Source organism: Dasypus novemcinctus, chromosome 2 (genome assembly GCF_030445035.2).
Source record: "Dasypus novemcinctus isolate mDasNov1 chromosome 2, mDasNov1.1.hap2, whole genome shotgun sequence".
Taxonomy (NCBI): Eukaryota; Metazoa; Chordata; class Mammalia; order Cingulata; family Dasypodidae; genus Dasypus; species Dasypus novemcinctus.
Genome location: NC_080674.1, coordinates 85,224,426 through 85,247,871, shown reverse-complemented (window position 1 = coordinate 85,247,871; position 23,446 = coordinate 85,224,426). Strand labels below are relative to the sequence as shown.

Below are 23,446 nucleotides of genomic sequence, written 5' to 3'. Positions count from 1 at the left end.
ATTCATTATTGAAATCATTTGGTAGGGTTTCTAATAAAGCTCTAGGTGTGTTTCACTGTTGGAGATTAATAGTCAAGTTAAAGAATAAGTGGTTAGTAGAAAGGCAAATGACTAAGTGAAAACAAATGTGTCAAGAGAAAAAATCTTAATATAAGTCACAAAGGTAAGAAGAAACAATTTTATTCAAGTGTTTTTCCATGAAATTTACAGGGAAAATACAAGTAAATAATGAAAAAATTGAAATATAACAAAGATAAGAATTTGGCATTTTATTAATAATATCAACATCCTACAATAAAGACCAGTAAAACAGAATGAATCGATCAGAATCTGAAAAATAAGGTCAATTTAGAAAACTTGGCCAATCAGTAATTCAGTATATAAAATTGAATTAGCCTAGATATATAGTATATTTATATTAAATATGAGACAGTTATACTACAAGCTTATTGGAAGCAAAGCTTATTTCAATAAAAGAAATGATTGAAATTGAGACCTAATATCAACTTGTTTATTTTCATTGAGTTGTCAGACTAAATCTCAAGAGACAGTCTAAGGTAAATATCAATGGTTCTTTTTGTTTTAATGCTGCTCTACCTCCCAAGAAGGCTAAGCTCTAATAAAGCTTTCAAACAAAAGATGGGGGTGGGGTGGCAGGGGAAGAGGGGAGAAATCACTCTAAAACATAAACAAATCCTTAAAATCCCACACAGTCAAGTTAATTCCCTTTCCAAGTGTAAGCAGAGCCTGCTGTCCACAGCAAAGCTTTTACTATTACCGGTATTTTCAAAAGCAAGAAACTTGGATTAAATGGTGAATCAAAGGAGAACTATTTTATTCAAAGGCAAGCACACATATGGATCCTGTTAAGAGGATGGTGACTGTAGAAAGAACTACAAAGGAGTTGAAGGGACACCTAGGCTGTCTCAGAAAGCAATGGGGTGGAGGAAAGGGTGGTTCCAAAAGCAAGAAAGTGGGATGAAGATCAGTCAAATGGGAGGGGGACAGGCTTTTGGGCAGATGGCCTTTTCAGTTTCAAAATGTTCAAAGTTAAGGGACACTCCTTGGCATGCTTTTATTTTATACAAACAGTGAATTAAGAAGAAACCAAGGGTCTGTGAGTTTTATCTGGATTTACTTGATACTTTTTGCTTGTTTATATGTTTCATTTGCTGTACTTCTTCAGACTCAGACCCTCAGCATTCTCTCCATAATTTGTAGATTTCAATGAAAAGTGTGATTTCATCAAAAGTAATGTCATTATGTTGTATAGTTATGTATGCTACAGGTTACCTTCCTCTGAAAGTTTCAGAGAAAGATCAGTGTTTCTCTTTCAACAAAGTGCAGTGCTCACTTGTTTCCAGTCTAGGGGATAGAGATGGTTATTAAGTTATAATCTTAACAGTATTTATGGGTCTCCATTAAATATTAACAGACTCAGACCCCCATCCCCCCCCCAAAAAAAAAGTTGAATTGGCTTGCTTCAGCATAGTAGAATGACAGTTCATGAGTCAAGCTCACCTGTATGGCATCTGACAAGAAAGAAAAATCCCCTAAGATATTTTATAGCTGCCAAATATAAGCCAATATTCAGTGTCTCATTAGCCAAGCTCACAGGGAATATATGGCCTTACCCTAGACACCATGAGAAATAAAACGCATGGAAAAGAACCACTTCTTTGAAGAGTTAATGGCTAATGGGGAACCAGAATAAACATCTAGTAATGGACATAAACCCTAAGAATGAAAACATACAAATCAATTCTAAATAAGCAACGACAGATTAAAAACAGACCAGGACTTGGCTCAGGCAGGTCAATATGTAGCAAATGACAGACTGTTCATACAATCCACCTGGCCAAATGCAGCTACTCTGGGTTCAGGGCTGGAACATACAGGAACCCAGACAATATGTATACTTTGAGAGAAGTTGTGGTTGGAGTCTGCAAGACACAAGAAAGTACCAACCAGAATTGGCCACCTGAGTCCTGGGCATTCCTAGAGCTTCCCTAAACAGCCTGGTACTCATAACAATCTAATCTGCAGTTTTCACTGGACTATTCATAAAAGAAACTTGGTGGGAGACTTCATTGTGGGTCTTTGGGCATCCTAGAAATCCAATTTACAATTTACCCCTCAGGAATGAATCATGCATTCAACAAGAAAGAACTCATTAAATTCCTCTACTATATAATATACAGTATATTGTTGGGTCACGGCCTATACTGAGAGCACACGTTGAGGGCAATCTCCTTTCCCTATATTTTTCTGCATTTTGCCAAAGAACTTACTTATGAACTTGAGTGACAGTGTTGAGTAAACATAATGAGTGATAGCAAGAGAGAGTCAGGGAAGCAGACTTGGCCCAGTAGTTAGGCATCCATCTACCACATGGGAGGTCCACGGTTCAAACCCAGGGCCTCCTTGACCCATGTGGAGCTGGCCCATGTGCAGTGCTGATGCGCGCAAGGAGTGCCGTGCCACGCAGGGGTGTCCCCCGCATAGGGGAGCCCCATGCGTAGGAGTGCGCCCCGTGAGGAGAGCTGCCCAGCGCCGAAGAAAGTGCAGCCTGCCCAAGAATGGAACCGCACTCAGAGAGCTGATGCAAGATGATGCCACAAAAAGAAATACAGATCCCCAGTGCCCCTGATAAGGATGGAAGTGGTCACTGAAGAACATATAGCGAATGGACACAGAGAGCAGACAACTGGGGTGGGGGGAGAGAAATTTTAAAAAAAGAGAGTCAGGTTTTATTTAAGGTTGCTCAAAGCAAAATGTAAATAGGTGTACTCTTTTTAAATTCAAGAAGGTACCAGCCAAAATAACTGAGCTTTGGAGACAGGCCTGAATTCCAAAATTAGTTTTACCATTTAGCAGCTTTATGACTGGGCACACACGTGATGCTAACTGGCCTTCCCTATCTTTACCTGTAAAATCAAACACCTAGTATCTATCTTAAAGTCATTGTGAGGAACTAAAAAAAACAAATGCTTAATATGGTGACTGGCACATAGCAGGCCCTCAATAAATATTTTCAATGAAAATTTAGATGCAAAGAAAATAACCATGACATGTATGAACTGAATGATATCTCAGTGTCCACAAGAGCACAGAGAAGGTTCCCTGAACAGAGCAGAACTTCCAAAAGCAGAGATTACTTTAGTGTCTCTTCTAGAATGAACCTTACCTTTTGCCAAACTCATGGAATTCAAATGGGTGGCAGATAATGAATGAAATCTAAACACCTAAGTAATTCGCCCACAAAAAGCGTGTATAAATGATTTTTAATTTTTACTCTTTTGTTTAATTAGAATTTAATTTACACTTACTGTATTGCCACATGGATCCCAACATGTCCTGCATTTTAGTTTTATTTGAGGAACACCTAGAAAATGCAGCTGTGCAGGTCCCACTTCCCAGAGCTGTTGGCTTTAGATAGTCTTTTTTTTTTTTCTAGTCAATCTCTTTTTAAATGAAGCTCCCAAGGTGATTCTAATGAACCGCTAGCTCTGAGAACACTAGTATAGCCAGTCACACTAGAACAATATCTAAAGAATTAGATTCATTTGTATATTTAATATTAGTGATTCAAAACAGATTTGTCTGACCAGATATCAGTACTTTAATTCCAGCCTACTCAAGGCTGTGGCTAGCATTACCGAGTTACCCTTTCTTGAGAAGTAGAATATATACATTCTATATGGAAGAAGTAGAATACGTACATATATATGTATATACTAGTCAGCATATATTGAATAGAAGGAGATTCACAAGACCATAAATCAGCAAAACAATTTTCTTAAGATGAAAAATGAACATTTTTGCTTGTATAAAAGTGACTATGCTTCTAGCACATGTTGGGTGCAATTATTTAAGAAAGAAAGGTATTTTTTGTTTGTTTGTTTTTCAAGACCTCTTATTCTTTTCCTTTTTGCTTTGAAGATCTAAAAATCCAAAGCAATTCTGCCAAGTATCTGGTTCTCCAATCCACTGGAAATTAGATATAAAGAGATTAAAGTGACTGGAGCCCTGGAAGTAGTGTCAGTTAGCCTGGGACCCTATTCCTCACTCCCCTTTTCACATGGTGACCCTGACCGAGTCACTCCGGTCCACTCTAAAGCACCCATCTGTAACATGAGCTCAGAGCACAGTACCAAGTTTCCAGAAAGGGTGTGTTTTCATCAGCATCTTACCAGTGTGCTGCCATCAGTCCAGCGAAAGTCATGCTCAAACATTTTGTCATTGAGGCCTATCCACTGATAGTCATGGCCCACACCTACAAGACAGGAAGCAACACATATTTTCACTGCTTTGCCCATCTATGGATGAAAATGTATCAAAGAAAACTATTTTCAGAGTGAATTATGCTTTCTTTCCTCTGACTGGATTTTTACTAAGTTGCTCATAAAAAGCTCTCACGGTCAAACTCTCTTGTTCTTTTGCACCATGTATGTACTTTAAACGATAAGCTAATTTGCAAGCATATTGCAAAATATTAAAATATCTGACATAGACAAATACTTCTTTAGCAGTTTACTATAATTAAACAAGCATTTTTTTCCATCTTAAATTGTGACGGAAATTTTCCATTTACTTTTTTAGTTAAGCTATGCCATTGGCAGAAATTCAGGGACCCAATAAAATGTGCCCGATCTAATCATGCTAGCCTGACTTTTGGAAGCCACAAATTTCTTCTCAAGCATTTTAAACAGTGAACACCTAGACCAGATAGTTCTGCAAAATTATCCTCAAAAGTATTTATTTTTATAATGAGATGAGTCACTGGTAAGAATACCATATAATAATGTTAAATGAACCTCAATCTGGATTACAAAATAGCAATTAAACTTCTAAAAGATAACAGGCATCCTAAGAACATATTAAAGAGAACATCAAACAATGCTTCCTGAGCAAAAACTTTTACATATTTGCTATATCTAAACCAGCTGCTCTCCTCTTTGCTATGGTTTAATTTATTGATTTGATGTTATTTTTTCCTGGGAATCTGAATTTGGAAGTCATGAAACGGATCTGATATTAAGTTTCATTGGCTGTCAGTATCTACCTCGTCATGTTCTTAATATGAAACCCACTTTCTATGGTTTGGAATAATGAGAAATTTGGGTAAGAACCAGCATGTACAGAGGACAAGATTCGAGTTCTATTAAGAATTAATTTTAATTAGTGGGATAAAAAGAACTGAAAGCAACTTTCTCTTTAACTTCAGACAACACTTAGGCATATTCAAAATGGAGACCATGGGAAACGGACTTTGGCCCAGTGGTTAGGGCGTCCATCTACCATATGGGAGGTCCGCGGTTCAAACCCCGGGCCTCCTTGACCCGTGTGGAGCTGGCCCATGCGCAGTGCTGATGCGCGCAAGGAGTGCCGTGCCATGCAAGGGTGTCCCCCGCGTAGAGGAGCCCCACGCGCAAGGAGTGCGCCCCTGAGGAAAGCCGCCCAGCGTGAAAAGAAAAGAGCAGCCTGCCGAGGAATGGCGCCGCCCACACTTCCCGTGCCGCTGAGGACAACAGAAGCGGACAAAGAAACAAGACGTAGCAAATAGACACAGAGAACAGACAACCAGGGGAGGGGGGGACATTAAATAAATAAATAAATCTTAAAAAAAAAAAAAAAAAAAATGGAGACCATGAAGGCACCCTGGTAAGAATTAGGTTGAGCCATATGAAATGGCCATTTCAGTAAATCAGAAATTTGTTAAATAACAGCAATTTCATATGATTAAACCTACAGGATGCCGTTTCATAGATTGGCAAGGCAAGCAATACCTTCTGATGTTATGTTAAATGTTTCCCAAAATATGAGACTACTATAATTGAAATGATTTTAATTCATTCACAGATGAGGGATTTAATAATGTGGATCACAGTTAAGAAAGCTACCTCCTTTGAATTGAATACAGAAGAAAACTAAGAAGGTGGCGAGAATGAAAGGAGTTTCAGGAAACACATGTCTATTTGGTACATACGATTCACAAACATTTGTTCTTCATGAGAGAGGATGCTTGTGAGGTGAGCTCCCTGAAGGCGGCATTCCCGTTCAGCCGCGTCCCACGTGCGACGATGGGCAAAGTATTTGTAACAGTGCCCTTGGAATTTGTGCCAGCCGTAGTCACATGTCTCAGTGTCTGGGAAGAGAACAAGGTAGGGGCTTATTAAACTCATTCAAATTGGCTCATCAATCCAAGTGTTCATAGAAGAGCCAAGCCAATATCATGCAACGTCCCTGAAGTAAATGATTCACAATAATGGTCACATTTACACAATGCCAAAAAAAATGATATATGTATATATGTATATATCATATATTGAGAGAGCCCCCACTGATTCCTGAGAAGTGGGTGGCTCTACCTCTTGGAGCTGAAAAGTCAGTATCTTTTCCTCAGGGCAATTTCCTTGATTAAAGCCAGTTTGCAGCAGCGGAAAAGTGGAAGAGGAACCTGCCAAAACCTGTTAGGCCCCAGTGTCCACAGACTTACCAGCTAAGCAATCAGGGCTAATTTCTTAACAACACAGCTTTTCTAAAGAGAATCATTCAAGTGATAAGATAAGAATTCTGGAGAGCAGAATTATGAATGCTCTATTTGCATAAGGACTTCAAAGGATCAGGAAACAGTTCTTTCCTATTTCCCCTGAGAGGCCCCTGGGGGGATGGAAGGGGCAAAGGCGCCCTTGTCAAGTAAGATTTACAACCAGAAAAAAAGCCTTCAGGAGTGGGCAGCTCCCAGGATTTGGTTAGGACTGTGTGCCTTCTCACAGAAAAGAGAAGGAAAATAGATAAAGCCCCGTGCAAAGGCATCAGGATTTGAAAAAAAAAAAGGAAGACTGCTTTCAAGTTTATTAAGAACAAAATAACCAAAGTTAATGTGTCCCCCATTCCACCATATCACATATGGAATATACATACGTATATTTGTATGTCTCTGGGTGTATTTATTTTTCATCTTTTGCAGCAACAATACCACCAGTAATCTGGTGGATGAAAGCATTTTTCAAATATATCTAAATTTCCCACTGTCAATATGCTTCATTTATACTTTCCAAATTGCCAATGTTTATGTATTTTCACACAAAAAAGTAGCCTTACTCAGAGCATTATATTCTCACTGGCAATCTTCCCTCAGACCCACCTACCCACAGGTGGGGTTGAAGTACATATACTGAATAACCATCAATAGAAATAATTTTGACTTTCACAAGCTTTATTAGCATTCAGTTTCTTTCTTCTGTAAACCTAAATATCTTGAGCTAATTAAATGTAAAAATGAACAAAACAGCAACCCTTATAGAAAACCTTCCATATTACCTAATAACCACCCACACACCCAAATTTTACTGGTCAGTGAAGAAAACAAAACTCTGTTAAATTAAATAAATTCTTGCCTTCTGTGTCAACTTGGCCAAATTGAAATTCAAATTATCTTCTGTCCCTCCCTCCTATTATTCCTCTTTCTATAATTGTGGGAAAGTATGCATTCTGCAGGATTTAATTTTTTTTCTGGCTTCAGTGATTTAGACCATAATCATACAACAGATGCAGCTTATCTCTGAGAGCAGTCTTTATTTCAGTTTAGTCTCCCAGGCCTGTTGTTTAGTTACAGCTGAGTATTTGTTTCGTGCACTGGAAGTTTTGAGTTTTATTAAAATGTTGGGAGACCACCAAATCTCATAGGAAAGGATTCAAGATACAGCTAGATGGTTTGGTATAAAAGTAACACTCAGTGCCCAGGAATGAAGCCAATTTTGGCTACTTGGATGTAGTAACTTTCCTTTTGGGGAGTTCACATGGAAGAATTTAGAGGTGAGGTGGGAGGGGTGGGAAGGAAACAGATCTTCATATACGAGGGGGTTAGTTTACAGGGGAGGAGAACTGGGAAAATTTTTAGAACACTCTTACTGCCAAAGAAAATAATGTGATATTGTAATAACACAGCTTCCCTTAACCTTGAAATTATCATTATTTTAAGACATAGTTTAAAATTCTAGAGGATCCCTAACTTATTGAATATTACATCATAAAAATTTTTCTGTAAACCCCATCATATCCCTTAATTAACCCAAGTGGTTTTAGTCTGGTCCTCTTTCTTTCACTGTTGTCATTAAAATGATTATATGGATAATCCAAGAAAAAATCCCAATGGATCAGAAATTTTAAATGTATGACCACATCACTGCTACAATACCGTCCTCAGTTAGCAGGTACATATGTTCCTATCAGAATACAGGTCCAAAACACAGGGGCAGAGTTTCTGTTAAATAAATTAACTGTCGCAGGTTAGTTTTATCTTTCTTTTCTTTCTTTTTTTCTATTTTAAAGATTTATTTTTATTTATCTCTCCCCTACCCTGCCCCCCCAGTTGTCTGCTCTGTGTCCATTCGCTGTGTGTTCTTCTGTGTCTGCTTGTATTTTTGTCAGTGGCACCCAGAATCTGTGTCTCCTTTTGTTGCATCATCTTGCTTTGTCATCTCTCTGTGTGTGCGGTGCCATTCCTGGACACATTGCACTTTTTTTGCACTGGACAGCTCTCCTTACGGGGTGCACTCCTTGCTCATGGGGCTCCCCTACTGCTTGCACACATCAGCACTGCGCGTGGGCCAGCTCATCACACGGGTCAGGAAGCCCTGCGTTTGAACCTTGGACCTCCCATGTGGTAGGCGATGCCCTATCCGTTGGGCCAAATCCGCTTTCCAATTTATCTACTTTCTAAACCATTGTGTCTGTGTTCCAATGATTATAAATAAATGTGCAAATACCACATGGAGTGGCTTTTTATTAAAAAAAAAAAAAAGTGGGGTATCCACACTGATTCAATTAATTTTCATTATTCATGGACTCAATAAATATGTATTGAAGGACTAAGTGTCAAGCAGCATCTCTCAGGATGCTATTCTGATAAGAGAGATCAAAAATAGGCTTTTTCCAGCCTTTCAAAATCTTAGTTATGTATTTCATTTATTAAACACAACCCCTATATATGATATTTTCTTAAAAATTATTTGAAATGTATAAATGCTCCTTAGACTTAAAAACCCCTAAAGTACCTAGGTTTAAAACACAAAGTCCCACAGTTAGTTTTAGGAGGGGACAAAGGAAGTGTGTAATAACTCCCGTTCAGACCATATAAGTTGAAACTATCACTCTTTGAGAATTTCACTTTTTAAAAAATCTATCCTTTTTACGTAGTACAGGTAATGTTTCAAAGCCTGTGACAGATACCTGTCAAGTCTTAAGAAATTGTCAACATCTTGACACTTCCTGCTTCTCGCTGGCAAGCTTTATCATTGACGTTGACTGGGGATAATCTGTGAGTTTAGAACTGTCTCTTTACTGATCCAAGATCCCTTTCTAGATGTTTCGTATTTTCATTCTACCAAAACACGTCCCCTCTTCCAGAGTTTTAAGAAGTTACTAATGCAGAGAACAGAGCAGGACAGCTAAAAAAACAATGACAGAGTCATTCCTGAAATTTGGCTACAAAACTGTTTAGACAACACTGCTGCGGTGAAAGAAGAAAACTTTTGTTTGTAGGCAACCTGAAAAGAGTAGAGAAAAAGGCTTTTGGCGTCTTGGCAGTAAATCACAGAAGCACAGCTGCATTTGGTAAACAGACTGGAATAGCTACTCCTCAGCAAATTATGTAGAAGGTTAAAACAAGATAAAATAGATAAAATAGAATATACCTGAAGCTAGGTGGCACCAGAAAGGAAAGAAAAATTTAAAACTTTTTCTTTCCAATATTCTTTTTTAAAGAGAGGAAAAAGGTAACTGATCTCCAAAATCCCTACCAAGGATCTGTCACCTCTCTCTGATTCCATCAGATAAACATATCAATAAAACGTTTGTTTTTAAGAGTTCCTTTAGCAGTGTGGAGATACTGAGAAAAACCTGGGTTTTAGCATCAGGTTGCTTAGGTTCACTTTTCTCACTCTGTAATTTATTAGCTGAGTGACCTTGAACATGTCACTTTTCATCTCTGAGCCTTGATTCTGGCCTATGTAACTGATAGAACTGCTACTGCAACCAAAAAGAAAAAGGAAAGAAAGAAAAAATGTACCCAGAGGCATTTGGTAACCTATAAAGCACCAAACAAATAGAACTCCTTTTATTCTCTGTCAAGAATTAATGCTGAAGCATCATAATGCCAGTTTCATAAGAACAGGGAATTTTTTGTCTGGTTGGTTCAGATCTCTATCTTGCCTAGAAGACAGTAGGTGCTCATCGATACTTGTTGGACAGAGTACTTTTTGGATGCTCCTTGTACTTGGAATGAAGGGAAGTCAGAATCATTTTCACATATTCAGACATCTCAAGTGTCTCACCTGTCTGTGTTCCTCAACAAATGGCATCATCCTAATTTTTTTTTTCCTAAGAGGATCCTGCATGGTGTATTTTCGTAATTACCATAAAACACTGTAGAACAAATAGACTCAGCCTATGCAATTAAAACAAACAAAATCACCCCAAACCTAAAAACTCAGCAATCACCCATCCCTTCAAATAGCAATTCAAGGCATGTTCCTTTTAGCTTTGCTTTAATAGTGGTGAAGTCCAGATTAATGCTGCAAAGCAGAATGCCAGGCCAGACCAAATTGTCTGAATGTCTAATATGTTTTCGTTTTGTCTGGTGGAATGGAAGTTTGGCTCTGAGCACTTTTATCAAAGCCAAACCACTGTAGGACTTTAAGTAGAGAAGCCCTACATTCCCAAGCTGTGTGCTGAGCATGCAATCTGTTTCTGATTGACTGACTAAGGAATGTTACCATGAACTGCCCAAAATACACTCTTAGGTTGGCCATAAAATGCAAATTACAGGGATCATGAGATTCATGCCATCATGAACATAAGACTTTCATTCAGAAAAAGTAGATGCTTCTTCAGTAGGAAAATTTCCTGGTGAGCAAATTCACAATACCATTTACATAGTGTTTTCCAAGCCAAGGTTGATGTAGTCTAACAACTATATCAGTTCATTCTCCAGGGATGTCTGACTATGCAAATAAGTCTATTGAGCCCCATGTGCTGAGAGGAAGAAAATAAAGGTAGCTAACCCGAATTCAATACTCCTCGGTACACTAGCCACATATGTGATTTAAGGTAGGTGCCTAGTTCGTCCCCAGGAAGAGTGCATACTACAGTGTTCCTTTGTTGGCTACATCTCCTTAAATTCAGATCAGTGAGTGCCTGCAATTCTTATCAGCAATGCAATGATCCAATCAACACTGTTGCTCAGATGTTGAGAGCTATGGACACACAAGGAAACCTTATATATAGGTAACCTCTGAATTTCCTCCTGGGGAAAGAATATGCAACAAGGCTAAAATTGCTAACAATATGCAATTCATTACCAACAAATGCTGTTTAGAAGTAATATTTGAAATGAAGTAGCAATAATGTTCATCATACAAATGTTGCAACAGCTCTTACCTCGTTCACAAAGTGCACCAACATAGCTGGGAAGGCAGAGGCACCTGAACGTATTAAAACCGTCAACACACGTGGCTCCATTCCGACACGGGTTAGAGTGACACTCATCAAAATCTGAAATAAAATCATAAAAGGCCACAAAAATATTTTCCAAAAGGGTCAAAAATTTTATTTAGTAGGGTTGTCAAATAAAATACAAGAAGCCCAGTGAAATTTGAACTTCAAATTTTTAAAAAATGATTGCTTAATATAAGTATGTCCCATGCAATATTTAGGGTATACTTATACTAAAAACATTATTCTTTTTTTTTAATCTAAAATTCAAATTTAACTGTATTTTTATTTGCTAAGTCTAGCAACACTAAGAAAATTTCAAAAATATTTAGAGTGGAGGCATTGTCTCCATTGCTATTAGATGAGTCACATGAATCCCAAAGCTTACAAAGCTTCCTCCTAACCTTCCCACCCCTACTGCTAGCTTCTACCCTGATTACCTTACATGTGGAATACTGAAAATACCTAACAGGCCTCTCTGCCTCTGGGCCATTCTCTCCAATATATCCTTCACTTTGCTGACTGTCATGTTTTTTAGTCACAGTCCTCATCACTTTACTCTTTTGCTTCCAAAAATATTCCATGGATCCCAGTTGCCTAGGGCAGTGGTTCTCAGAGGATGATCCCTGGAAGAGCAGCATGAGCAGTATCTGAGAATGTTAGAAATGCATATTCTCAGACTCTACCCCCAACCTACTCAATCAGAAACTCTGAGACTGGAGAAAACAATTTATGTTTTTACCAAACCTTCCATGTGACTCTGATGCATGCTAACATCTAAGAATCACTGGCCTCAATTACAAAGTAGAACTCTTTAGCATATTGCATTCAGATGCTGCTAAGACCTAATTCAACCAACCTACTTTCTAGTATTCTCTCCCAGAATATTTTGCTCCTACAAACCCATACATAGGCTTACCTGAACACTTGCAGTCACCTACATGCATTCTGCAGTTTCTGGTCTCTGAGTTTTTGTTTGTTGCGCCCATGTCTCCTTCCCCCACTTTAAAAATCCTCCCGACTTTAAGATCTTTATCAACTGCAACTTTTCTAAAGTCCCTCATGATCTCTCCTGAAGAAAATTCTATGTTCCCATAGAATTTTGAAATTACGCTAAAAATTTAATATTTCTATGAATGAAAAGAATATTTTAAAAAATGAACAAATGTACTAAACAAGTTTGATCTCCAAGAAGTATACAGTACATTCCTATCTAAAGATATGGCCTTAGCAATGATCGTATGATATAGTAACGATACCAAACCATTCTATGGTATTTGCTAAGTGCCAGATGTCATCGTTCAAGGAGCTTTGCATACATTAACCCATGAAATTATTTTTAATTGATTAATAATATAAAACAGAAAGAGGACCAGAAAAATGCTTTCATAGATGTAAATTTGATATTTAAGATGTAATTATTCCTTAAATATTATCTGTTGCTAGCTCTATATACCCACTATTTAGCACACAAAGAGATGATGACTGTGTTGAGTAATTTTTTTTTAGGAAAAGTATACTTTTCATATGGATGTTGAGGATTTCATCCCTGTATCTCTTTGTCACCTAAAGTGTTATCAGTGGACCATCTTTACTTAGTCATCATGGCACCTCTACAAGGAGCTCTTGGCCAATAAACTCATTTCTTTTCTCAGAGGTAAGCTCTATACTTGGCCAAATCAAAATTGGGGCTTTAGTTTTCAAAAAGAGATGGAAGCTTACATAAGAATATGGGAGTTAAAGAAACTGATTTATTAAACAGCTACTTATTTCCCTGGGAACCCAAGAGAGGAGGGGGACAACAATTTACACACCTCTCTAAGGTGGAGTTGGGTGCAACTGGCTATTGAGGAGGTCCAAAGGATTTTTCCTGATCTCTGTCAGAGGAGAAACGATCCCAAATCATGAGAACTAAACTTCCTAATTTTTAATACAGCGTTCTGAAAATTTTTATTTAAATTGATTATTTATTGATATGCAGTTGTTGTGGATATACTACATGTTCTAGGTTATTATTTATGCATCTTTGCCACTCGTAAAGCCTATCTGTGAAAACCACCAAAAGAAATGGCTGAGCTCAGTAAATCTCACTGAATCTTGTGTACATTAGAATTCAGTCAACATCTGTTCCCATTTCTTGGATCCTAATGAAATTATTTCCCTATCTTCATTTGTTAACATATGATTCATTTACACATGAGTTTCTCTGAAATCCTCTGACTAATTTGCACAACATAGTGCAACTTGGAAAAGAGCCACACTCTTTCAGCTGCAAACCTCTTACCAAGTTCACACTGGTCTCCACTGTAACCAGGCACACAGGTACAGACATAGGAAGTTTCAGTAGGATAACAGGTGCCTCCATTAAGGCATGGATTTGTTTTGCAACGATCAGGTCCTATAGCGTTCAGGAAAGCAAGGAAAGCAATTAGGCTCATCTCTATGGTTTCAATGCATTTTTGCATAAAACGCCACTTATTGCTACCATAGCATAAGCTTTACCATAGCAATTTAGCGCTACTACACACAAAAATTAACATTAACTTTATTTTCTGGAGTGTTTCTTGGCATTATAACTAATTGTTACCAATTGCATCTAATCATTTCTGGGATTGAGTCATCATTATTTTTTACTGTATCTGGCAACTAAAATACTCTACTGCAGATTTAGTTGGCATGATAATGGCAATTGATTTTAGTCAAAAATGATTACACGTATGTGCACAGTGAATGAAAAATGTATTCTTTTAAATGGGGTTAGTTCATATGAAATGGCTGGATACACAGAACATGCATTCTTTTTAGCAGATTGGCTGGTTACCATCATTTGAATTATTATTGCCTTTTACCACTTAATGCTCAGAAACTGTTTTTCTTCAAAAGTGTGCATTGAAGTCTCTTCTGCTACATTAACATGCTTTTTCCAAAAACACGTTCCAAATGTACTCCTTTAAACTATACTTGAAGAAAAGCAACACATGTATTAAACACTGCTGTGTGAAAACAAACCCAAATATAAAATCTCACCTAAAATGAAACCCACATTTTTATTACAATTTTCTCATTAAATCACACATAAAACAACACTCCTAGGAGATAAATGTAAAGACTATGGCACAAATTTCTGAGGAGAAACAAGCTAAAATGTATTTCCTAAATGCAAAATTTTATACTGTTTGAAGCACATATTTTATTCTGTAATAATGCTCTGATAGTTGTGTTTACATTAATAATTTTATTACTTAATACTTTTTCAGAATTGTTTAATTTTTTAAATAATCAGGAAGTCAAATGAGAGCTAAAAGTCTCACAAAATAATTGACATAAAATAGATCATATATGCAACACAATCATATTTTTAAGAACTCAAAGTCCTAAACTCTGAAGTAATTACACGTGAAAGAAAGATGGCTAATTATGAAACATTAATTTAAAGAATATTAGGACAAACAAGGTACTGCTGTAGAAGATAATTCAGCCTTTCCCTCACAGGAAGAGTCAAACTCAAACTTTCTGAGTATTAAGAAAATTCTTAACTATCAGAAAGACTTGAGAGATTACACATGCACGTGAGGGGAGTCTCCTTTAAAACTAGGTCGATTCACAAGCTTAAATTACTTGTTTAAAAAATGACCCCAACTTCACTAAGTTTCTCCTACAGTGCTGAGAATATTTAAAATCTCCCTAATGATTTTATCATTTTTCTTCTGAAACTATGCCTCTTGATAGCAAAGCTGCAGTCAACGGTGTAGTTCCATATTGCCTTCAGTACAAAATCAAAAGGACACTTGTGTGAAAGTGCTTTGTAAACCTGTAATGTGCCACACAAAATGCAGTACAGCTATTATTCCCACCATAGATGTTAAACACCAGGCTGAGTATGAGACAAGGATTTGGCGAGACAGTGGGTCGAACTTGAAGACATTCAGATTAGGAAAAAACTTCTATTCTTGCCTAAACAGTTTATACTAACCTCTGACTGAAAGTTGAATCTGCAACAGATAGACCCACAACTCAATATTAGCTACTGTTTACTGAATTAAATTAAAGTGAGGGTTTTTTGTTTTGTTTTGTTTATATAATTAATACACAAGCTCAAGTTCTTGGTAAACACTGTGCATGGTGGACTGGATAACTGGTATGCCTTTCTTACTCATTTGTCAAACCTAACCCTCTATATATGTGGATGTAATTGTTATTACAGATGATTTCTCTACCACATTATCACCAACCTGAATTATATTTCAATTAAATTACAAAGTAACATATATTTGCCAGAATAATAAATTATCATTTACAGATTAAATACACAGCAACAAGAAAAATCCAATGTCAACCACCTTTGATCAACTTTATTCACAAAATACCTCAAGTCATTTATAAAAATTGCACTTTACTATTACTTTTCTGTATCTATCTGAAACACATCAAAATGAAGCACTCGTGGTACCTAAGACAATGCTGATATGATCAGAGGAGTAATTCTAACCATAGCCATGCCATAAAATATGATCACTAAAGTAAAGAGTGGATTTGCAACCATCACTACCCTTGAAGCACTGATTCTTTTTATCTTTCTCTTGGTAGCAGTTGGGTGGTGCTGCCTACTAATTCATTCTACTCACACTGCTATTTAAATAATATTCCTAGGGAACATGGGTAAAGCCAACTTCTCAATATTCTCATTTTAGTTTAAGAGGACAATAAATTCTACCAAGTAAATACCCAGAGATTTCCAGTTTATATATAGCCAAATATCAATCGCTCATTTTTAGACTCTACCAGAAAGCAGCGAGATGCAGTGAAAAGAATATGGACTTCAGAGTTGGACTGATTGGATTAAAATGGCATGTTTTCTACTGTACAACATTTGGCAAGTTGCTGAACCTCTCTGAACCTCCACATCCTAGCTTTTTAAATGGGGATACTAATATGCATTTGATAGGCTTTTTTGTGAAGATAAATGAAATAGTCTAGATGAAGCAGTGTCAGATTTGTTTTCTGTAAATTCAATAAATAAACAGAAATCCTCTCTCAACAGGCAGAGTATGAATACATACTACCAAATACCCTTACGGCTAAATAATATGATAGAAGCATTTTGTAGATTTTCTGGAGCAAGGAAATGACATACAAATATAAACTGATAACTGACATTGCACAAACCTGCAAGATATTTAATACAGCTATTTATTACTTTCAAATTTTAAAGGCCAGGCACATTTTGATATTGCCACAATATCACCCACCAATGGGAGATGAGGAAAAAAAAAGAAAGAAACAGGATTTTTTTGTTGTTGTTCTTAAAACTAAGATAATAAATATAGGATATATGGCAGAAATGTTTTAGCTGTGACCAAAAAAAATAGAATTTTTACATCATTAACAATTTCATTTTTTTCTGTTGCAACTGTATACTGCTTTAAAACTAACAAAAATATAAAGTATATTTTTAAAGTCCAGAAATAATCTATACTTACTTTCACTACATCTGATTATGGACTCAATACTGTGGCCTTGCCTGCTGTTATGTGAACAATATAAAAATCTACATTGATTTAACATCACAATAAAAATATACACATGTATATGTTAAGGCCAAGGGACTGTTTCCAGGTTTGGAAACAGATTTATAAGTGTTGGGACCTTACCTGGTAAATAGACTGCTGTGCCTTCCACTGAGTCTTCATTAATGCCAATCAGGAAATCAGTTTCATTAGAAGTTTCCAGAAGGGAAAATGGCGGTGTTGTAAGTTCAGTATTTAACTCCACAGTGCCTGCTGTTGCCTGATTATTGAAATCAAGAATTCTCGTCGATACTTGATGTTCTGGTGTTGCTACGGTAGAAACCACCCCTCTGATCAAAGTTGCTTGTGTTTCAGGGTTTATTTCCAGAGAAGAAGGAACAGTGGGCCTCTCTGAAGTCTGTGTGCCGGGCTGAGGCACCGCACTTGCCTCAACCCCATGGGCAGCAGAAGCAGTAGAATGTGGCCATGGTGAAGCACCTTCTAACTTAATTTCACCTACAGCTGTGACAACAGTTTCAGCTTCAGGTGTTCCAATATAGATAAACTCTTTGATTGTTTCTCCAGAAAGTTGAACATTTGTTTTGTTTTGGGAATCTTGAGGGATCTCAGTTCCTTCCTCAGCAATTAGTTCAGTGGCAGAAGCTTCCAGTTCTTCTAATAATATAGGTTTACTTTCATCTTCCGAAAGTTCTATTTCCATGTCAGGAGATGAGGATGGAGGTGCAGTTATGTGAAAGTATCCTTCACTTGCTGGTTTGAAAGTTGCTTCAATATTTGCGTAAATCTCCTTAAAAGAATCCTCTGAGGGCATCTGAGATATGTCCACATCTGTACCTGGCAGAGCATTTGGCTCCAGGACCCTTGTGTGTTCAGAGGTTCCACTGCCTGTTTGGATAGTGGCTGGAGATGATGACATCTGTGAGGATAACTTTGCAAATGCTGAAACAGATGGTGTTGTCTCAGTGTAACCTGGGGCATTGGATCTTTCCATCACCTTAGGTGCCTCTATTAAACTCTCAGCCATAAGGTGAATAGAACTAATACTTACATAGGGTGTATGGTCTATCAGGACCTCCTCAGCTCCTGAAGAGAATTCTGGCTGAAAAGTAGAACCCACATATTTCTTTTCTTCATACTCTTCCTGTGTCTTTTCAGAATGGCCCAAAGTCAATATTGTTTCACTTTGGTCTGCAATAGCTTGATTGTCAGACAAAGTGCTTGATTCAAAGATGTCATCCAAGGTTTTTACTTTAATTTTTGGCTCTTCATTCTCTGGATTAACTGTGACTGACTTACTAGGAATAGACAAGGATGCCACTGTGGGAAGTAAAATATCTAATTCTGTTTCTGTGCTAAGGACAGGAATCCCAGTAGTGAAGATAGAGCTCATGTGATCTAACTGGCTTCCATCTTCAGAAATCATTGATTCATTATGTGCTGCCTGAGTATAGCTAGGCAGAAGAGCATCTCCAGAACTCTCAAGTTTTTCTTCAGTTAAAGAATGGTTAACAGTTGCCTCATATGTCTCCTGAACTTGAGAGATTTCTTCACTACTACCATGTGGTTCTGATGGTACCTCAGGGTCTGTGTCTGTTTGCATTCCAAGAATGTCTTCATATACAGGTTTAGTGTGATCAATATCTATGATAGTATTTTTATCTGATGTCAGCTCGGGTAGAATTTCGAGAAAAGTACTCTCTGTAATTGTCAATATTAAATCTTTGTCCTCTTTGTCCAGATCTAGGATAATATTTTCAGTGGCTTTTCTTCTATCAGGTTTTAAGGTAGAATCCTCAAATTCCCTAAAACTATCTTGGAAACTACTGGTAGCACCCTCTGTGGACATCTCATATGACATTGTACTTGACCATGTGCTGGTTGGATCAGGGGAGCTCTCATTCTGCTCTGAATGAAGAGGCAGCACCACTGAAACTGTTGGGAATCCATCTGCAGTAAGAGCTTTAGTAGTTGGAGCCTCGGGATGTTTTTCCAGGGATCTATCAGAAACAAATGTGGTGCTTCCTTGCCTAGTTGTCTGAGTAGTTCCAGAAGTATGGACTAAATCAACAATATCTAATTCCCCAGATCCTTCTCCAGAATGCTCATAATACAAATCAGATGGCTTTGGTGCTGATGTAACAAATCCTTTGGCCATTTCAAGACCATAAGTTCTAGCCAGAAAAACAGTGGAAGATGTTGCTGGTTCTTCAGTTTCTGCTGTTGAAGAATTCTTGTGAGTGACTTGTTCCATCACAGTTTGTGGTCCATCGGTCTGGATTTTTTCTGCCCAACTGTGAGTCTGATTTTGAGGATGTTCAGAGTTTGTGGGGAAAGTGAGAGGTGCCAGAGTTTGTGCTTCTGCTCCTGTGTCACTTAAAATTTCCATTAAGGTTGTGCTGGGTGCTCTCTGGCTACCTTCAGAGATGTCAGCTGTTTCGGAAATGAGTGGCTTACCTTCATTTGTCATATTTTCCATTCCATTATAGCCTTCAGTTTTATCACTTAAGACCCTTGTTTCTAAATTTTCCACTCCAGAAGTCTGGGGAAGTAATGTGCTAAGAATTTGTTCCATTACAGTAAAATTGACTGATACTGTTGGTAGGGTAGGCAACACTTCTTCTCCTGACCCCAATCCAGAGAATAAGAGATCAGTATCTGATTCTTGAATTTTTGGTCTCAGACCTTTGGGGAAGGGTTTTACACTTTCTTCCTCTTTGATTAAAGAATCTGTGACTACACTTTCAGATGGTATAGTTTCAGTCTCTGAGGAAGTAGCTAAGAAAAAATGGGATTTTTTAGTAGCTTCAAAAACAGCAGTGTATGGTTCCAAGCCTTTTGCATCCACATCTGGAGTAGAAGTGCTGACTAAGGAAATGCTTTCCTCTGCCATATCCTTATCAATACTGTGAGTCTTCTGTGTTGTTAGCATAGAATAATCTGTGGTTAGGAGCTCAGTTTCAGTAAATATTTGTGAATCCAGAGTTGTTTGCCCTGGTGCATTAGAGCTTTGGGGGGATTCAGAAGACATTTGTTCTTCAATCTTTCCTTCTAATGCTATTTTACTTTCAATTCCTTCTCTTACAGAGCTAACTTCTTGCCTGGGCCATAATTTGGCTGGCTCTGTAGTTTGGGGAAAGTCCACTGAAACTGTGCCATCAATCTTTACTTCCCCCTCTTCTGTTGGTGCTTCATTATCTCGCACTTCTGCCGTTGCTGAAATGGTGGATCTCTTATCAGCTTCACTGACAGCACCAACTTGCCCCAATCCTTGGTCAGTAAATGGGATACCTGTACCAGAAACTTTTCCCATGGCACTGGGAAGCACTTGGTCCACAGAGCTGCTGATTGACAGCTGTTGCTCGCCTGAGCCCTCAGCTGAGCCTGTGAAATCTTCCCAGGGGAAGGCTGAAGCACTGACCAGGGTGCTACTGGGTCCTTCCGAGTCAGGTGTGTTGTAAGTGTGATCTAATGTAGGAATTGCAGAGGGTGAAATCTGGATATCCGTAAATGCTGTGCCCCCAGAACCTTCCATCATTACAGTTTCTTCTCTGGTTATGGGATGAGATACTGTTGAATATTCCCCAAATTCACCACTGAAATCTTCCTCTAAAGGAAAATCTGTAGAAAAGATCCTTATTTCTTTCCCATGATTTGGCTCTCTTGGTACCTCAGAAACCAAATTTTCTTTGGATGTCTGGCTTATAATTTCAGCAACCTGTCTATCCGTTACAGTATTCAAAAGTAATCCTGTTGGTTCAAAAGGGAACAGATTTTTCACATGGGGATATAAAGTATCAGCTGCTTCTTTTTTGGTTTGAATTCCAGACTCTAAATTTAATGAAAATGAAGAAAAGGTGGTGGTCTCTGGGTCAACAGCAGCTTCGCCAGAGCCCTGCTCCATAAAGAGAAAAACAGGGCTACTGGAGACAGTGGTCAGTGCTTCCTGACTCCCAGATTGACTGCTACTGCTCTGCTCAGGGGTCTGAGCTCCAAAATTGTCTAAAACATTTGATTCTGTAAGGACAAGGGTAGAACTTGTCATTTCTTGTCCAGACTGTGTGGATGCTGTTGAGGACATAATACTTTTCCTAGTAGCATATGCCAAATCACTAGATGGAGATTCATTAGAGCTTTCTAATTCAGGGAATAAAATGAATTGATCTGATCTCTGTGTCAGTCTCTCATCCGTAGAAGTTGTGCCTGTCATTTCCTCCTCCTCATCTTTCCTTTCCTTTCCTTCAAGAAAAGTAGTGAAACCCCATTCAGAGGTGTCTGATTCACTTACAAATTTGGTAGGGACTACTTCTGTAGAAGGTTGTTCAGAGACAGAATAAATGGTGTTTGCAGGAATATCCAACGGGTTTTCTGCAATTGTTATCTTGCTAGTGTCTGAAGTAACTAATATATCTGTAGTATTCCTTTGTCGTAAATCAGTTGCCACAGTGAACATTTCATTTTTATCTTCTTCTTCTTCCCCAGAGTCTTCTGGACTTGGATTTGAAGAAGGGGTCCCTAAGAGATCTACAATCTGTCTAGGGTTTATCCCCGCCCAGCTTTCTATGGTGGACAATGGATCATCAGGTTGTGGATTTCCTGTTAGGGTAACTGATCCTTCTTCTGAAGCACTTGCTGACACAGACCTTGGAACTAGGCTTGGAGCATACGTAACAGAAGTACTTTTTTCTGCATTTTCACGAAATGTTACTTCTGTAGCCCTTGAAAAGACCATTTTCTGAGATACTTGGTCAATGGCAGCATCTCCGGAAGATTCTTCAGGAAACACAGGTACAGTTTCAGTAGTTTTATGCAGCAGACTATCAAGTTCAGGACCTCTCTCTGTGGCTAATTTTGCTCCCTCAGTGGCTTCTTCCTCGTGAAGCTGGCCTGTGGGGAGAACATCAGGTTCACCACTTGAAAAAGGTTCTGGTGCCTCAGGGTAAGTTTCAGGCTTCCATGTAATTTCAAGTGATTCAGCTATTTCTTTAGATTCATTTGGTTGCACTACAGTAGACAATTCCGTTTCGGCTATTGTAAACTGATGAGTGTTACTTTCACTGCGGACTGAAAAATTTTGAGAAGGTGCAACACTTTCAAACTGGCCACGTCTAGCTTCTGCAGCTTCTGGGTCCTTGGGCACCGTGGTGACGAGATGCTTCCCATTTATGTACTGCACTGATGGGGTGGTCGTTACATCAGTAGCATTTTCACAGTCTTCATCTTCCTCTTCATCTTCCTCATTGTGGTATATATCTATTTCAATTATGTCAGGTAAGTGAGTTAACATTTCAGCAATTAGATCGTGCTCTGCATCTGTTTCTTCACTACAAGGTTCATCTTCTTTAGATTCTGAATCTATTGGATGACCAATTACACTCAAATCACTCATTCGACCTGAAAAAAACAAAGAGTTTTCACAATACTTGAATAGAGGATTTGGCAGTGTACCCTAGAAGAAAGCGATAGCAAGGCTGATCACACTCAGTAACACAAAGAAGGGTTCAGATCTTTTCACATTAAATGCAGTCACCCTGCTATACATGGTTTTCAGTCTTCAAATTTGCTGTTTTATATTAACAATTGGAAAAATAAGTCCAATTTAAGATTACAGAATCGAGTTATGAAAACGCTTCAACATGTTCAACAAAGGCAACAAAGTCCTTAAAAAGAAACGAGGAGTCACATATACATTATAATTTTGACATGTAGGAGCTCATCTTTGTATGAACTGGAAAAATAATGAAAAAATGATGATCATTTCACTGGATCATACAGAAAAAGTGATTATTTTCCCCAAATGCAAGGAAATGCCTAGGGAACCTGTATTCAATAAGGAAATGAGAAGAAATTTCTCCTGACTTCTTGTTAGATCTGTCCTAGATAAGACGGTTTTTAGAAAAGCAAAAATGTTAATAATCAAGAGAAGTTTCTTTATAATATTGTTACAGTGCTAAGGAAGACAAACCCCACCCACCACAGTGGCCACAGCTGCAGCCACACCCCATACACAAGAGGAGAAAGCCCTGTGTGGGGACAGCTCACTGGTAGGACCAGGAAGGAAGAGCCTTCCACACCTTTATGCCTTTCTCCTTCCTGGGAGGTGACCTCGGTTGGGTCAATGATAGTTCTTGTTGTGAACATTTTCTCCAAAGGAAATTCAGGAGTCAGAGCTAACCATTCTAGCCAGCAAACTTCAAACAACATGTGTTATGGCAACACTCCCTAGATTGCCAGCTGCCATGGGGCACTGGTGGGCAGACAGAGAAGCACAGTGCGGTGCACTGTGTCTCCGCCTCCTGCCCCCAGGAATAGAACTGCAGAATTCAGTTGCCGCCCAGCCAGGATCCATGCCACACAAACTTAGGCTGAACCTGAGGCACTTAGAGGATGAAAAGTGAACTATCCCCCTCTCTGTGGAGGAG

At 38.3% G+C, this 23,446-nt stretch overlaps 1 protein-coding gene across 1 annotated transcript in view; it reads right to left on the bottom strand.

Moving 5' to 3' along the window:
- The window catches only part of VCAN (versican), a 122,133-nt gene that overhangs the window by 22,773 nt on the left and 75,914 nt on the right, over window positions 1-23,446 (bottom strand). The window contains exons 8-12 of the mRNA XM_058275658.2: window positions 17,151-22,418; window positions 13,784-13,897; window positions 11,446-11,559; window positions 5,990-6,148; window positions 4,194-4,276 (exon numbers count right to left, since the gene is read on the bottom strand). Coding sequence (XP_058131641.1) covers window positions 4,194-4,276; window positions 5,990-6,148; window positions 11,446-11,559; window positions 13,784-13,897; window positions 17,151-22,418 — 5,738 coding nt within the window. The remainder of the gene's footprint in view (window positions 1-4,193; window positions 4,277-5,989; window positions 6,149-11,445; window positions 11,560-13,783; window positions 13,898-17,150; window positions 22,419-23,446) is intronic.